Source organism: Chlorocebus sabaeus, chromosome 5, assembly GCF_047675955.1.
Source record: "Chlorocebus sabaeus isolate Y175 chromosome 5, mChlSab1.0.hap1, whole genome shotgun sequence".
Classification (NCBI taxonomy): Eukaryota; Metazoa; Chordata; class Mammalia; order Primates; family Cercopithecidae; genus Chlorocebus; species Chlorocebus sabaeus.
In genome coordinates this window covers 43,503,575-43,521,741 of record NC_132908.1, presented here as the reverse complement: position 1 = coordinate 43,521,741, position 18,167 = coordinate 43,503,575, and the positions used below count along the sequence as shown (strand labels likewise).

At 40.2% G+C, this 18,167-nt stretch overlaps 1 protein-coding gene across 2 annotated transcripts in view; it reads left to right on the top strand.

Annotated features, from left to right (window-relative positions):
* VPS35 (VPS35 retromer complex component) overlaps positions 1 to 16,691 on the top strand; it is a 30,206-nt gene extending 13,515 nt beyond the window's left edge. The window contains exons 9-17 of one of the 2 annotated variants that reach the window (XM_007992097.3): positions 1,991 to 2,087; positions 2,189 to 2,337; positions 4,174 to 4,381; positions 4,787 to 4,942; positions 7,457 to 7,579; positions 13,235 to 13,414; positions 13,909 to 14,148; positions 14,524 to 14,667; positions 16,202 to 16,691. In XM_007992097.3, coding sequence (XP_007990288.1) covers positions 1,991 to 2,087; positions 2,189 to 2,337; positions 4,174 to 4,381; positions 4,787 to 4,942; positions 7,457 to 7,579; positions 13,235 to 13,414; positions 13,909 to 14,148; positions 14,524 to 14,667; positions 16,202 to 16,381 — 1,477 coding nt within the window. In that variant the 3' untranslated portion in view covers positions 16,382 to 16,691. The remainder of the gene's footprint in view (positions 1 to 1,990; positions 2,088 to 2,188; positions 2,338 to 4,173; positions 4,382 to 4,786; positions 4,943 to 7,456; positions 7,580 to 13,234; positions 13,415 to 13,908; positions 14,149 to 14,523; positions 14,668 to 16,201) is intronic. The other variant, XM_073015348.1, reaches the window with a different exon arrangement.
* The last annotated feature ends 1,476 nt before the right edge of the window (positions 16,692 to 18,167 follow it).

Below are 18,167 nucleotides of genomic sequence, written 5' to 3'. Positions count from 1 at the left end.
GCCATTCTCCTGCCTCAGCCTCCCGAGTAGCTGGGACTACAGGCACCCGCCACCTCGCCCAGCGAGTTTTCTGTATTTTTTAGTAGAGATGGGGTTTCACCATGTTAGCCAGGATGGTCTCGATCTTCTAACCTCATGATCCATCCGTCTTGGCCTCCCAAAGTGCTGGGATTACAGGCTTGAGCCACCGCGCCCGGCCCACATTTTCTTTTTCTTTTTTTTTTTTTTTGAGACAGAGTCTCGCGCTGTCGCCCAGGCTGGAGTGGAGTGCAGTGGCCGGATCTCAGCTCACTGCAATCTCCGCCTCTCAGGTTTGCGCCATTCTCCTGCCTCAGCCTCCCGAGTCGCAGGGACTACAGGCGCCCGCCACTTCGCCCGGCTATTTTTTGTATTTTTTAGTAGAGACGGGGTTTCACTGTGTTATCCAGGATGGTCTCGATCTCCTGACTTCGTGATCCGCTCGTCTTGGCCTCCCGAAGTGCTGGGATTACAGGCTTGAGCCACCGTGCCCGGCCTCACATTTTCTTAAAGAAAAAATTTTAAGTATCAAATATGTTTAGTACATCCACTTTAAGTTTTATTTTCTTAGTTTTTTTTTTTTTTAGACAGAGTCCCACCCCGTCACCCAAGCTAGAGTGCAGTGGTGCTATCTTGGCTCACTGCAACTTCCGACTCCTGGGTTCAAGGGGTTCTAGTGTCTCAGCTTCCCGAGTAGCTGGGATTACAGACATGCATCACCATGCCGGGCTAATTTTTGTATTTTTAGTAGAGACGGGGTTTTGCCAGGTTGGCCAGGCTGGTCTCAAACTCCTGAGCTCAAATGATCAGCCTGCCTCCGCTTCCTGAAGTGCTGGGATTACAGACGTGAGCCACTGTGTTTGGCCAGTGGGTGACTTTTTTGCAGCCATGTTGTGTAGTAGTACAGAATGTCTGTCCCACTACTTGTGAGCATTATCATGAAACCAGAAACCTAAGTGAAGATTTATTTCTGCAGATACCTTTTGTATGTTTTTTGAAAAACTAAGTTATTCATTTTAAAGTCTGAGAATTCAGATTACAAAATTTTCCAAATTACCAGCTCAATCCTGGGCAGCAAAAATTCCTTACTGATTGGGCCCACTCTTAAAGGAAGCTAGTAACTGGATTTTCCTGTGTTGCCTGTAATGTCACTTACCCATCTCTGTCAGTAGTGATGCTTCTGGGCATAACAACATGTGGATGTAGTTGTGACTGTGACAAACAGATAATGATAATGAGATAGACATTATTTTGAGTAATTTAAGATGAGGGAAATAAAAGTTAATTTTATGAATTTTAGACTTAGTTGTATTTCAAACTTTAGTAAAAATGCAGTATCTTAAAATAGTCTATGTACTTTTATTTTTTAAAGATTATTTATTTGAATCATGGTTGTTGAATACATTTGTCACTTTAATGCATTTCTGTCCATATCTACTTAATTATGCTTCAAAGAGTTTGAGAGAATTATCTTGTTGAAAATCTACTTAGTATAGTATGAAATAAGAATGCTGAAGAAAAAAGGTTGCACTGGCAAAACTGTTTAGTTAAAAATGAATTGAGGAGGTGGGGTGCAGTGGCTCACATCTGTAATCCCAGCACTTTGGGAGGCCAAGGAGGGAGGCTTGCTGGAGTCCAGGTTAGTACCACCCTGGGCAACATGGCAATACCCCATCACTACAGAAAGCACAAAAATTAGCTGTGCATGGTTGCACATGCTGTTAGCCCCAGCTACTCAGGAGGCCTAGCTGGGAGGAGGATAGCTTGAGCCCAGCAGGTGGAGGTTTCATTGAGCTGAGAGTACACAACTGCACTCCAGCCTAGCCGACAGAGTGAGACTCTGTCTAAAAAAAAAAGCCTTTTGGGCTCATACAAAATATAGAAAAGCAATAAAGAATAAAATGTCATCCATGATCTCACTACCCAAACTCTGTATCTTTTAAAATAAAGGGGTTTTTTTTTTTTTTTTTAGATTAGCTTTATTTGCTCACCGTGAAGATGGACCTGGAATCCCAGCGGATATTAAACTTTTTGATATATTTTCACAGCAGGTAGCTACAGTGATACAGGTTTGTGTAGCATTTCTCCTAAGTTCTCAAAATTTTGAAACTTCTCTGCCTTCCTTTTACAATTGTTTAAAATAAATTGTATGGTTTTCTAAACATTCCAGTCTAGACAAGACATGCCTTCAGAGGATGTTGTATCTTTACAAGTCTCTCTCATTAATCTTGCCATGAAATGTTACCCTGATCGTGTGGACTATGTTGATAAAGTTCTAGAAACAACAGTGGAGATATTCAATAAGCTCAACCTTGAACAGTAAGTCAGTTACATTTTTGTAAAAATCCTCATAAAGACACTTTTGTCCTAGATTTGCTTTTCTTTCTCAATTGTTTTTTGAACTGCTGGATTGGTCTTGTTTTAATCATGCATTAAGATTGTCACGCTTAGCACTACTAGGGGCAGAAAGTAGTGACCAATTACTTGGTTGTGTATATTAATGAAATTGTGGTACCTATGGACCATAGGCAGTCTTCAGGGACCAGTGACTCCAATTTGGATCCCTTTCTGTGTATCAGGGGCATCTAGTCTTTTGGTTTCCCTGGGCCACATTGGACGAAACATTTTCTTGGACCACACATAAAATACACTATCACTAACAATAGCTGATGAGCTTTAAAAAAAGTCGCAAAAAACTGATAATGTTTTAAGAAGGCTTACAAATTTGTGTTGGGCTGCATTCAAAGCCATGCTGGGCTGCATGCGGCCTGTGGGCTGCGGGTTGGACGAGCTTGCTGTGTGTGAATGAGTTCCTAAACTGGTAAGAAAACTTTCTCAGGCAGTATTTATTTCCATAAGAGGTGTTTTCCTACGAATGAGCACATGGTGAAAAATGAAGGATGTATGTATATTTAAGGTGCAGAATTAAATTGGTTTAAATATCTTTTCTATTTTGAGCTTTGATTTTGATACCTTCAAGGAAGTATGAACAATCCTGTTTCCAACTTGAAACCTCCTCAGCTGTTGTGTCCTAGACCTGTGGCGTCCTGTAGTGGCCACTGTGGGCAGCTCGGATTCTGTTACCTTCCCCCACAGTTCCCTTCCTGCCCCATTCCCCACTGCTCTGGACTTGGTTCAAGCCAGGCCTGCCTCCCCTGCCCATATTCTTCAGAATTTTACCTCATGTCATGTTCCTCCTTTCTATCTCCCTTCTAGTGGTTTACCTGCATCAAGAAAATTTACTCTTTTTTTCCTCCGTTTGTGTTACCCTTTTTCTTTTGGTCATTTTGGTTTTGTGTGTGTGTGAATGGAAAACAAGTTCAGATATGGAATAAGTATGAGCGAAAATTAAATGATGTGCCAGGGGTGGTGGCTTGCACCTGTCATCCCAGCTATTCAGGAGGCTGAGTTGGAAGAATCACTTGAGCCCAGGAGTTTGAGAACAGCCTGGGCAACAGAGCGAGACCCTGTCTCTAATAAAAAGTAAAATTAAAAATTAAAAAAATTTAAATAAAAAAACTAAATGATGTATCTATGTCTTTCTCCCCAAGTGAATTTTAAAGTAAAAATAGACAAAATCATTGGAAATAACAACCTCTAAAGAGGTTGTAATAAATGCCCCAATATGCCTCAGTATCTACAGAATGCTTTTACTAACCACTACCTAAGTCAGTCAGCCTGCTTTTCCTTAATCACCAACATCTGATGCAGAAGAAATAGTTTATATATTTTTCTATTGTGTCAAATTGCTGGTTTTGCATGGATTGTTTTTCCTATTTATTTTCATCGTGAATATACAATACTTGTTGGCTGCCCCCTGGGAACCAAACTACCACTTAAAATACTTCCCTTAGAAATGTCATCGAATTCTAGACAGTCATCTTAACTCCAGCTATACCATCTGTTCATGAGTTGGAAACTGTTTCTAGTTTTGTATCAACAGAAAAATAATAGATGAATATATGTATTTATGTTTAGAAAAGCATTTTTATCCTCTTGAAAGGAGGTTGTTACAGTCTTCTGTGGTGGTATGATTCACCTGACCCATTTCCTTTAATGTGTAATGAAAAATTTCAGATTCTTACAGAACAAGTGCTATTTGTGTATAGAGAAAGTTAATTTTGTTCATTAAGACTTCTGTTTTTCTTTTTGTAGTATTGCTACCAGTAGTGCAGTTTCAAAGGAACTCACCAGACTTTTGAAAATACCAGTTGACACTTACAACAATATTTTAACAGTATTGAAATTAAAACATTTTCACCCACTCTTTGAGTACTTTGACTATGAGTCCAGAAAGAGCATGAGTTGTTATGTGCTTAGTAATGTTCTGGATTATAACACAGAAATTGTCTCTCAAGACCAGGTAAGAGAATACCTCCATGCTATTTTAGGGAAACAGTGTTACAATTTTAGACTATGGACCTAGATACCTGAGATGGGAGGGGAGGGTAATTCAATACTAAAGAAAATTTACAAGTAACTTATTCATTATATAAATTAGAAAATGGGAGATGTATAAAGAATCATAAAACATTTATAATTCCACCAGATAGAGAATAACCACTGTTAATTAACATTTTGTGCATATCTTTCCAGACTTTTGTCCGTTTATGTGTGTATGACATACATGTGTATCGACTTTCTAACCAAAAAAAGGAATATCTTGTTGATACTGTATTGTAATTTTATAACTGGAAACACTTTTGACAGTGGCTTTATATGGCAATGGTTTCACGTCAGTGGGTTTCTTGTGCCTCGCATGTTACAGGTGGATTCCATCATGAATTTGGTATCCACATTGATTCAAGATCAGCCAGATCAGCCTGTAGAGGACCCTGATCCAGAAGACTTTGCTGATGAGCAGAGCCTTGTGGGCCGCTTCATTCATCTGCTGCGCTCTGAGGACCCTGACCAGCAGTACTTGGTATGAGTTTACTCTTAGTATATCCCTGTATCAGCTCCTAGTGAAATCACATGTTGAAGTGCTTAAAATGGTTTAATTCACCTTCTGGTCTTAGACGGTTTTGAAGGAATTGCAACTGAATCAAAGATTGACTTGAACCCAGGAGGCAGAGGTTGCAGTGAGCTGAGATTGCGCCACTGCACTCCAGTCTGGGCAGCAGAGCGAGACTCTGTCTCAAAGAAAAAAAAAAAGAGATTCATAGCATCTGTGGGCTTTTACTTTATATATAAACATAATTGTAAACTTCTGGAGCATGTGAGTAACAATTCAGTTGCTTTGATTTCTTTTGAAGACTATCTGAGAATTACAAAAAAGTCTCTTCTTTTACTTGAGTGCCCATAATTATTCCATGTTGATTTTTTTCTGAACTATGTATTGCTTATAATAAACTTTATAAGACATACAATTCTTACATTTAATTTTACTTTTCCAAATTTGCAAGTATAAATTATATTTGTCACATTGAAAATGTGCATTTTTGTTTTTTGATGAGAGGTTTTAAAATTCATTTTGCCTTTTTCTTAACTTTTTTTTTCTGATAAAGAACAATCACATGAGGTTCTCTTTATTATTAGTCCACAGGGAAACTTTGTGAAATGGATAAAGCATGTTGCCTGAGTAGGGTATCAGTGATCGATACTAAATAGAGAATTTATTTTAGTGAAGGGTTAGCACGGTTGGCTGCTTAATTATTGTTTGGGCAAAGTAGTTTAACCATTCTTGGATGCATGAGGCTGTTAGGCTGCTATGATGAAGAAGACATTAGAGGCTGACTGCTGTTGATAGTGTGATGGTCTTTGTCTTGGCTTAGTAGCAAACATTCCAGGACTGTGGTATTGTGCTCTGTGAGCTATGTCATCTGTACAGAGTGACTGAGTATTTTAACTGTTTCCCTTAAGTTTCTGTGTGAGATTGTGTGTGTCTGTGTGTTTTCATTTTCTATTGCATACCAAATGTAGTAGTTAGAAAGTATGCCTTCCCGCTGGGCATGGTGGCTCGCACCTGTAATCCTAGCACTTTGGGAGACTGAGGTGGATGGATCACCTGAGATCTGGAGTTCAAGACCAGCGTGACCAACACAGTGAAACCCCATCTCTACTAAAAATACAAAAAACTAGCCAGGCATGGTGGTAGGCACCTGTAATCCCACCTGCTAGGGAGACTGAGGCAGGAGAATCACTTGAACCTGGGAGGTGGGGGTTGCAGTGAGTGGATATCACGCCATTGCACTCCAGCCTGGGCAACAAGAGTGAAACTTTGTCTCAAAAAAAAGTATGCCTTCTGCATGTGGCTGATTGGTTATTCCCATGTATAACGATCTTTAATAATAGGGTCATTAGCTCTGACTGCCCGAGGGAAAATGCATTCTCTTATTCATCTGCCGTATCAGGAATTTCACAAAATCTGAATGTCATTGTGTCACACATATTAAAAACATTTTATAAACTCTTTTTCTTGTAATTTTTCTGAATTGGCTATATGTTGTACCATTTCAGAAAAAAAATCCAAGAAAAACACAGAATTCATGGAATATTTCACAAGTAGCTCTTTTAAAGTATATTAGCCTTTTCGGTCTTAATATTTTTTGGAATGAGGAGGTATGATGTACCAGTAATATGCATATAGTTGTTTTGTATCATAGTAATAGTTAATATTACTGAGCGTATGCCTTGTGCTAAGTAGTGGTGAAACCTCATGTGTCACTTGATCTTCCCAACAACCCTAGGAGTTTACAGAAACTTGTGGCTAAGAGAAGGTAAATAATTTGCCCAAAGCCACACATGTAACAAGTATTAGGATTTACTTTTAAATGTGAGTCTCTGAGTGTCTTCACAGCCTTCTTTTTTTCTCTTTTTTTTTTTGAGATGGAATCTTGCTCTGTCACCCAGGCTGGAGTGCAGTGGCATGATCCCAGCCTACTGCAACCTCCATCTCCTGGGTTCAAGCAATTCTCCTGCCTCAGCCTCCCGAGTAGCTGAGATTACAGGTGTGCACCACCATGCCCAGCTAATTTTTGTATTTTCAGTAGAGACGGGGTTTACCTATGTTGGCCAGGCTGGTCTCGAACTACTGACCTCAACTTATCTGTCCACCTTTGGCCTCCCAAAGTGCTGGGATTACACACATGAGTCACCACATCTGGCCAGAGCCTACATTCTTTATCAATGCAGCATACTTTGCATGTGTGTATATGAACATATATTTAAATGTATCTTTGCTTCTAACTCACTACCTTGGGCAGGTTATACAACCTCTCTGAAACTCATACTTCCCCATTTGTGAAATGGAATTGTATGTGTCTCTGAATTGTTGTGACAACTTGAGGAGATAAGAAATATATAAATTGCCTACCATAAACTATGGTACATTGTATATATTCACAAAATGTTAGCAATGATGATTAGAGCCCACATTTATTTCACAAATGATTAATCATAGTTTGGAAATTTGTTTTCTTTAATGCTTTTGGGTCAGATTTTGAACACAGCACGAAAACATTTTGGAGCTGGTGGAAATCAGCGGATTCGCTTCACATTGCCACCATTGGTATTTGCAGCTTACCAGCTGGCTTTTCGATACAAAGAGAATTCTAAAGTGGTGAGTTTACTTTTAAGTATTTAGGCACTTTTTTCCTTTTTCATCACTCTGAGTGTGTGTGTGTTTGTTTTATGTTATAAAAAATTTCAAACATACAAAAATAGACAGTGGTATAATAAAATCCCATTTTTGGCAACTCTGAATTTGTTACTTATCCTGTGCTAAGTGTTCCTAATGGTGATGTTGGTGGATCACATACTAACTGAGGGATCACATAAAAAGCACTTAGAAATGCAAGATTAAAGCAGTGTGAATTTATGCTAAAACTCTTTCCTAAGTTCTAATTCAGGTTAGCTTTAAAACTTAAGGAGAGGGTCTAGCATTGCAGTCATTTCTCTCTAAAGGCATATAATTGCATAATATCATGAGTTGTGGGCAACTTTTTATGAGCTTTTTTCTTCCTCAAACCAGAATCATGGCTTGAGTCTTCACGGTGTAGTTTTGAAGAAAATACCTCAAGCTCATGTACCTGAAAGTTGGACAGTCAGGTTAATGTTAAGGAACAACCTCAGTAACTTAATTTTGTTTGTTTGTTTGTTTTGAGATAGGGTCTCATTCTGTCCCCCAGCTGGAGTGCAGTGGCTCAGTCTTGGCTCACTGCAACCTCCACCTCCTGGGTTCAAGCGATTCTTGTGTGTCAGCCTTCTAAGTAGCTGGGATTACAGGTGTGCACCACCATGCTCAGCTAATTTTTGTATTTTTAGTAGAGACAGGGTCTTGCCATGTTGATCAGCTGGTCTCGAACTTGTGGCCTCAAGTGATCCTCCTGCCTCAGCCTCTCCAAGTGCTAGGATTGTAGGTGTGAGCCCACATACCAGGCCTCAGTAGGGACTTGATTTTCTCATAATAGAGAAAAAAGGATGTATTAAGTAGACCTACCAGCATGAAACAGCAACTTTTGGCCAATTTGTATTAGGCCAGCTTATCATTCACTCTTTACCAGCATTTACGGATAGAAATTTGTGAATATAACAATAAAAATAGCAACCAGCCTACATTAAAAAGCCATAGTAATTAAGACAGCGTGCCAATATGGTACTGGCGTAAAAACAGACACATAGACCAACAGAACAGAATAGAGAGTCTAGAAATAAACCCATACATGTACAATAAACTAATCTTTGATAAGGACACCAAGAATACACAAAGGGGAAAAGGATGGTGTCTTCAATAAATAGTATTGGGAAAGTTGGATATCCACATGCAAAAGAATGGAATTGGGCTCTCATCTTGTACCATATATAATAATGAACTCAAAATGGATTAAAGACCTGAAACCATAAAGCTCCTAGAAGAAAACATAGGGAAAAACTTCCTTGTCATTGGTCAGTGATTTTTTTGGATGTGAGACCAAAAATCTAGGCAATCAAAGCAAAAATAAGCAAGTGGGAGTCTATTAAACTAAAAAGCTTCTGTACAACAAAGGAAACAATCAGCAGAGTGAAGAGACAGCCAATGGAATAGGGGAGAATATTTGCAAACTGTACATCTGAAAAGTGGTCAGTATCCAAAATATATATGGAATGCAACTCAGTAGCAAGCAAATGAATAACTTGATTTAAAAATGAGCAAAGGATCTGAATAGACATTTTTCCAAAGGAGACATACAGATGGCCAACTGGTATATGAACAGATGTTCGACATCATTTATCAGGAAAATGCAAATCAAAACCACTATGAGATATTACCGCATATCTGTCAGAATAACTGTTACCAAAAGGACAGAAAATCAAGTGTTGGCAAGGATGTAGAGAAATGGGAACCCTGTTTATTATTGGTGGGAATATAAATTAGTATAGCCATTATGGAAAACGGTATGGAGGTTCCTCAAAAAACTGAAACTAGAACTACCATGTGACCCTGCAGTCCCACATCTGGTTATGTATTCAAAGGAAAGGAAATCAGTATCTCAAAGAGATACCTGCACTCCCATGTTTATTGCAGCATTATTCACAATGGCTGAGATACGGAAACAACCTTAGTGTCCGTCGATAGATGAGTAAAGAAATTGTGTTTTGTATATATGTGTGTGTATATATGTGTATGTATGTGTGTGTATATATATGTACATACTTTCTCTACATAGTAGAATAATATTCGGCTATAGAAATGAAGAAAATCTTGCTATTTATGACAATAGGGATTAATCTGGAGGACAGTATTCTAAGTGAAATAAGCCAAACACGGAAAGGCAAATACTGCATGACTTCATTTATATGTAGAATTGTTTTTTAAGTTGAATTCACCCAGCCTGGGTAACATAGCAAAACCCAATCTCTATTAAAAAATAAAAAGGCCGATTGTGGTGACTCACACCTGTAATCCCAGCACTTTGGGAGGGCAAGGCAGGCGGTTCACCTAAGGTCAGAGTTCAAGACCAGCCTGACCAACATGGAGAAACCCCATCTCTACTAAAAATACAGAATTAGCTGGGCGTGGTGGCACATGCCTATAGTCCCAGCTACTCGGGAGACTGAGGCAGGAGAATCACTTGAACCCGGGATGCAGAGGTTGCGGTGAGCCAAGATGCACCATTGCACTTCAGCCTGGGCAAGAGTGAAACTCTGTCTAAAAAAAAGAAAATTAAAAAATTAGCCAGGTGTGGTGGTACATGCCTGTAGTCCTACCTACTCAAGAGGCTAGGGCAGGGCTGGGTGTGGTGGCTCATACCTGTAATCCTAGCACTTTGGGGGGCCGAGGTAGGTGGATCATCTGAGATCAGGAGTTTGAGACCAGCCTGGCCAAAATGGTGAAACCCCGTCTCTAGTAAAAATACAAAAATTAGCCAGGCGTGAGGGTACGTGCCTGTTACCCAGCTACTTGGGAAGCTGAGGCAGGAGAATAACTTGAACCCGGGAGGCAGAGGTTGCAGTAAGCCGAGATTGCGCCACTGCACTCCAGCCTGGGTGACAAAGTGAGACTCCATCTCAAAAACAAGAGGCTAGGGCAGGAGGACAGTTTGAGCCCAGAAGTTGGAGGCTGTAGTGAGTTATGATTATTCTTTTGCGCTCTAGCCTGGGCGAGAGAGGGAGACCCAGTCACTAAAAAATGGTTGAACTTGTATAAGCAAAGACTAGAACACTAGTTGCCAAAGAATGCAAACTTTCAGTTATAAGATGAAAAAATTCTGGGATCAAAATGATTTAGGGCAAATAAATAAAAGTAACTAGCCTTTACTTATTTACTAGCATTACTTACTGTGTTGCCATACACTGCACCAAGGTCTATGACTGTCAATGTCACCTTTTTTTTTTTTTTTGGAGTCAAGGTCTTTGTCACCCAGACTGGGATACAGTGGTATGATTACAGCTCACTGCAGCTTTGAACTCTTAGGCTCAAGTGATCCTCCCACTTCAGCCTCCTGAGTAGCTGGGACTACATGCATGTGCCACCACACTGGCTAATTTTTTATTTTTTGTAGAGACAGAGTCTCACTGTGTTGCCTAGACTGATCTGAAACTCTTGGGCTCAAGTGATCCTCCTGACTCCTTGGCCTCCCAAAGTGCTGGGATTACAGGCATGAGCCACCATGCCCTGCCTGTTGCCATCTTTTAAAAATGAAAAGAACTGATTGCTTTAACAAGAAGAAATTTGGATAGTCAATCATGATAAAATATTTAACCTTGCTTGTAATTACAACAGCGAACTTTTTAAGAAATCAAATTGGCAAAGAGAAATGAAAAATAAGGTTTAGCAATGGCGATGGTGTGATGAAAATTCATTCTCATCTAATGTTGGCAGTGTGAATTACTGTAATACTTCTAGGAAGTTGGCAATATGTAGGTAGGGTGTTAAAATATCCAATAATTTTACTCCAAGTGGAATTCCAAGAATTTATACTAAGGGAATAATTAGGGTCTCAATAAAGCTTAGTGTATATAGAACATTCGTTGTAATATTAGAGATTATTTCTAAAAGGGAATAAATAAATTATGCCATAGCCAGTCTCTGTAATATTTTCTAGTGATTACAATGATTTTAAATTAGTATTGGGAAAATTGTTAGGATAAAATAAGTGAACAAAAAATTAGAGCTGGGCGCGGTGGCTCACGCCTGTAATCCCAGCACTTTGGGAGGCCGAGGCAGGCGGATCACCTGAGGTCGGGAGTTTGAGATGAGCCTGACCAACATGGAGAAACCCCGTCTCTACTAAAAATACAAAATTAGCTGGGTGTGGTGGCACATGCCTGTAATCCCAGCTATTCGGTAGGCTGAGGCAGGAGAATCACTTGAACCTGGGAGGTGGAGGTTGTGGTGAGCCGAGATCGTGCCATCGCACTCCAGCCTGGGAAGCAAGAGTGAAACGTCGTCTCAAAAAAAAAAAAAAAGAAAGAAAAATTACATACAAATTACTTGAATCGATTTTGTTTAACTCTCAAGTAAGAAAATAAGGGCTAGATGCGGTGGTTCAGGCCAGTAATCCTAGCACTTTGGGAGGCCGAGGTGGGTGGATCTCTTGAGGTCAGCAGTTCAAGACTAGCCTGGCCAATAAGGTGAAACCCCTTCTCTACTAAAAATATAAAAATTAGCGGGGGCATGGTGGCACGCTTGTAATCCCAGCTACTCAGAAGGCTGAGGCAGAATAATGGCTTGAACCCAGGAGGCAGCGGTGGCAGTGAGTGGAGATCGTGCCAAAGAGAAAAAAGAAAACCACACACAAAAATTTCAGTTACATTTACGTAGAAAGAAAGGAAGACGTTTAGCATCAGAATGTTACCAATGATCATCCCTGGATGGTAGATTTAGGGATGATGTGTAGATGATTTTGTGTATTTTTCTAATTTTCTCCAATTTTGGAATGTTACTTATGAATCAGAAAAAACAAATATCAGCCAGTTGTAATGGCTCATGCTTGTAATTCCAACACTTTGGGAGGCTGAGGCGGGAAGTTTGCTTGGGGCCAGTAGTTCAAGATCAGCCTGGGCAACAGAATGAGACTCTGTGTCTACAAAAAAAATAAAAATTAGCCAGGTATGATGATGTGAGCCTGTAGTCCTAGCTATTCGGGAGTCTGAGGTGGGAGCATCACTTGAACCCAGGAGTTCAAGGCTGCAATGAGCTGTGATCACACCACTGCACTCCAGCCTGGGTAACAGAGCTTAAAAAAAAAAAAGGAAAGAAAAAACAGATTGGGTGCGGTGACTCATGCATGTGATCCTAGCACTTTGGGAGGCTGAGGTGGGCGGATCACTTGAGGTCAGGAGTTACCAGCCTGGCCAACTTGCTGAAACCCTGCCTCTACTAAAAATATAAAATTAGCTGGGCGTGGTGGCAGGCACTGTAATCCCAGCTACTCTGGAGGCTGAGGCAGGAGAATCACTTGAACCCAGGAGACGGAGGTTGTAGTGAGCTAAGATTGCGCCACTGCACTCCAGCCTGGGCAACAAGAGCAAAACTGTCTCAAAAAGAAAAAACAAATACCAAATACGTTAACATTGCAAAGGCAGTTTAACTTCAAATGATGTTTTGAGAAGACATCCTGCTTGATTTACTTGTGTGCCCTATAACTGAAACAGAGAAGGAAAATGACAGGAAAACTGCGCTCAACTTACCGTTTTCACTATTTTGTTCTATTAAAAGTTTTAAATAAAATGGAATCATGGAACAAGTTAATTTTGAACTTAAGGTAACTTAAAATGTTTTTTCTTGTTTTAGGATGACAAATGGGAAAAGAAATGCCAGAAGATTTTTTCATTTGCCCACCAGACTATCAGTGCTTTGATCAAAGCAGAGCTGGCAGAATTGCCCTTAAGACTTTTTCTTCAAGGAGCACTAGCTGCTGGGGAAATTGGTTTTGAAAATCATGAAACAGTCGCATATGAATTCATGTCCCAGGTGATGATCTGTTCTTTCTGTGTTGTCACGTCAGCTCTACTGAGTTCAGTTGCTTGTTTGCAGGCATGGTGGTAATGACATGAATTTACTCTTTTACTGAATATGTAACTACCACCTTCCCACCATCATGGAACCTCTTAATATTATTGTCATAATTGACTGGTATTGATCATTTGCTGATGAACTCTAAGATTTCCAAGTGGGTCATGGTAAAAGTGTTTCATGGAACATGAAATTTGGGAAATGCATTCCATTCCCAAAATTCAGTTTGGGAACCCTGGTTAAACAAAGTTGAAAGAAGTTTCTTTATTGCAACTTTTTAGCATTTTTACCATCTCAGCTGTGTCCTGTGGCTCTCGAGAGGGTACAGCATTTTCTGATTTGAAGGCTGCAGAAGTCTCACAGGATGCAGGTTCGGTGAGAAGTACTTTGGAAAATGCTCAACTAGAGGATGAGTTGGTTCTTGAAAGTCCTTTCTGCTTTGTGTTCACTAGGCCTTTTCTCTGTATGAAGATGAAATCAGCGATTCCAAAGCACAGTTAGCTGCCATCACCTTGATCATTGGCACTTTTGAAAGGATGAAGTGCTTCAGTGAAGAGAATCACGAACCTCTGAGGACTCAGTGTGCCCTTGCTGCATCCAAACTTCTGAAGAAACCCGATCAGGGCCGAGCTGTGAGCACCTGTGCACATCTCTTCTGGTCTGGCAGAAACACGGACAAAAATGGGGAGGAGGTAAGGTCATTCCTGACTGCGTGATAGCAGACAGGATTGATAACAGGGATCAGTTGCCATGGCCTTGTGTTCTGGAGGTGAAACATTTGGGGTGCCTGGAAATCTGATGAAGAGAATTGCTTTGTTTTGTTAAAAAAGAGTCTCATCCTGTAGTGAAGCCTCTGCTTTGAGGATATTGTAACATAGCAAGTTCAAACCACTACCTGTTTTTAAAAAAATACAGCTGTATACTTCAAAAGAAGTAGGAGAATGAAAAGGATTTAAATTTGTTGTGTCCCTTTAGAACACAAAAGAGCACGGTAGTATTGTGTTTCTTTGTATGAAAACGGGACGTTTCGTTAATCTCTTCACTGTCCCCCTGCCCTTTTATTTTAGCTTCATGGAGGCAAGAGGGTAATGGAGTGCCTAAAGAAAGCTCTAAAAATAGCAAATCAGTGCATGGACCCCTCTCTACAAGTGCAGCTTTTTATAGAAATTCTGAACAGATATATCTATTTTTATGAAAAGGAAAATGATGCGGTAAGTGAATTAGTAAAGTGTTGTTAATAAACTAACATTTTCCCTTCCTACTCAGGAAATTTGATATGTACAAAAGTTTATCATTCTGATACTTTAATCACTGTTCATTTGAAAAATATAAAATAATTTACAGATGTCAAGTAATAGCCTAATTTGTCATAATGTTCTAGTTTAAGACAATTCCTAGGCCGGGCACAGTGGCTCACGCCTGTAATCCCAGCACTTTGGGAGACCAAGGCGGGCAGATCACCTGAGGTCAGGAGTTCGAAACCAGTGTGGCCAACATGGTGAAACCCCATCTTTACTAAAAATACAAAAATTAGCTGGGTATGGTAGCAGGCGCCTGTAATCCCAGCTATTCGGGAGGCTAAGGCAAGAGAATCGCTTGAACCCAGAAGGTGGAGGCTGCAGTGAGCCACGATTGTGCCATTGCACTCCAGCCTGGGCAACAAGAGCAAAACTCTGTCTCAAAAAAAAAAAAAAAAAGGCCGGGTGCAGTGGCTTACGCCTGTAATCCCAGCACTCTGGGAGGCTGAGGTGGGCAGATCACGAGGTCAGGAGATGGAGACCATCCTGGCTAACATGGTGAAACCCTGTCTCTACTAAAAATACAAAAAATTAGCCGGGCGTGGTGGCAGGTGCCTGTGGTCCCAGCTACTCGGGAGGCTGAGGCAGGGGAATGGTATGAACCCAGGAGGTGGAGCTTGCAGTGAGCTGAGATCATGCCACTGCACTCCAGCCTGGGCGACAGAGCAAGACTCTGTCTCAAAAAAAAAAAAAAAAAGATAATTCCTAAATGCAGTATCCTTTTAGCAATACAGTTTTGGTCAAGATTTGTAAGTTAAATAAAATTTTCCTTTTTTTCTTTTTTTCATAGTCTCGTTCTGTCACCCAGGCTGGAGTGCAGTGGCGCAATCTCAGCTCTGTGCAACCTCTGCCTCCTGGGTTCAAGCAATTCTCATGCCTCCGTCTCCTGAGTAGCTGGTATTATAGGTGCCCAGCACCACACCCAGCTAATTTTTGTATTTTTAGTAGAGATGGGGTTTCACCATGTTGACCTGGCTGGTCTTAAAACTCCTGACTTCAAGTGATCTGCCCGCCGCAGCCTCCCAAAGTGCTGGGAGTATAGGGATGAGCCACAGCACTGGGACCAATTTTGCTTGTTTTAAAGGGTTGTTTGGGTTTCTTTGATAGTCAGTAGATGTTCAAACTAGGAATCGTATCCCCATCTTTCTTTTTTCATAATTACTTAGGTAATTGATGAGAGTAGCAGAAACTCCTCAAAGCAATTTTATTAAATTGTGTTTAGCTGGGCCTGGTGGTACACGCCTGTAATCCCAGCTACTGGGGAGGCTGAGGCAGGAGAATCGCTTGAACCCGGGAGGCGGAGGTTGCAGTGAGCCGAGATCTCGCCACTGCACTCCAGCCTGGGTGACAGAGTGCGATTCCATCTTAAAAAAATAAATAAAAATAAATTGTCTTTCATTTTGTGTGGTATGTGCTTGATCATAAATTTGTACATATTCTTTTGTAGGTAACAATTCAGGTTTTAAACCAGCTTATCCAAAAGATTCGAGAAGACCTCCCGAATCTTGAATCCAGTGAAGAAACAGAGCAGATTAACAAACATTTTCATAACACACTGGAGCATTTGCGCTTGCGGCGGGAATCACCAGAATCCGAGGGGCCAATTTATGAAGGTCTCATCCTTTAAAAAAGAAATAGCTCACCATACTCCTTTCCATGTACATCCAGTGAGGGTTTTATTATGCTAGGTTTTCCTTCCATAGATTGTGCCTTTCAGAAATGCTGAGGTAGGTTTCCCGTTTCTTACCTGTGATGTGTTTTACCCAGCACCTCCGGACACTCACCTTCAGGACCTTAATAAAATTATTCACTTGGTAAGTGTTCAAGTCTGTCTGATCACCCCAAGTAGCATGACTGATCTGCTATTTAAAATTCCTGTGATCTGTTAAAAAAAAAAACAAAAAAACCCACAAGCACTTATCTTGGCTACTAATGAAGCTCTCCTTTTTTTTTTGTTTGTTTCATTGTTGATTGTGTATTTTCTTCATTATTGGGGAGTACTAACCCAAAAGTGTCTGTCTCTTTTGTTCTTTAGTCCAATTTGCGATTAATTTAGAAGAAAGGAATACTGTATGTGAAATTCAGCTTGGGCTTTTCCCTAAATTGCAAGATAAGGCCATGTGTAAGATTTTCCCTAAAACTAGAATATATTAATGCATGTTTGAGAATTTTAAAACACCATGGTCAAAACGAGAAGTTATATTTTGCATATTTGGACTCAGCCATCCATTAAGAACCTATGTTGTCCTCTGGACATATTTATCAATATAATTCGGTTTTAAATAGTATAAAAGAAAATTTGTGATCTATATAATTTATGTATCACCTTCATTGTAAATTTAGCAGGAAATGCATCACAATTATGTTTTTTTTTTTTTGTTTTTTTTTTTTTTGCACCAGTGAAACAATAAAGTTGCTATTAACAATTTTGGAGCTTTTTTTTCTCCTTTCATACTATCTTTAATTGATAAAAAGAACTAATAGAATGGCTATAGAGTTTAATAGTCATTCTCATATATTCACAGAGCTCACTTAACTCTGGTTTTAAGCACTTGTTGAACAAGGCAGCATCTACTCTTTTAGTCATTTATACCCCTTTCTTTCCTCAACTTTACCCTGCTTTTCCCAAGGCATGATGAATTCACATAAACCCCCCAAAGGCTCACCAGCAATACTAGTTACCTACTATATAATAAACCATCCCAAAACTTAATGTCTTAAAACAGCAAATATTTATCTCACAGGTCTCTGGATCAGGAATTTGGGAGCAGCTTAGCTGGTGGTCCTGGCGAAGAGTATAAGGCAAAGAGTATAAGGTTGCAAGCAAGATACTGGTTGGGGCTGCAGTCATCTGACACTTTGGGGCTGACTTCTCTGCTTACTGACCTGGCTGTTAGGCCGAGGCCCCAGTTCCTCTCCTTGAGGGCCCTTCCATAGAGTGTCCTCACAGCATGGTGGCTGAGTACGAAAGCAAGAAGGAAACCACAGTGCCTTTCAATGGCCTCCCTGTGGAAGTGACACTCTCAGTTTTGCCTTATTCTGTTAGTGGGGAGTCACTAAGTCTAGCCTATATTCAAGGGTAAAGAGAATTAAGCTCCACCTCTTGAAGGGAGAATTTATAGACATTTTCAAATGACTACATCACTTAACCCCTCACCATTTGCCCTCCCATTGCTAGCACTTGATGACTAGCCCTTGCTGGGGTTTACGTGAACAGATGTTTCCCAAGAATTAGTACCACTAAAATGTATCAAATCTTAAGCCATTCTGTGGTCTGTCATAGTCCAGCAAACCCTTTCTATTCTTTGCAGGTGTTAGTTTACCCTGTATAAACTTGATTATGGCTTGACATAGCCATATGATTTACATGTTTTGTGAAATACAACTGGAATAGTAGAAAAGACATGAGAATA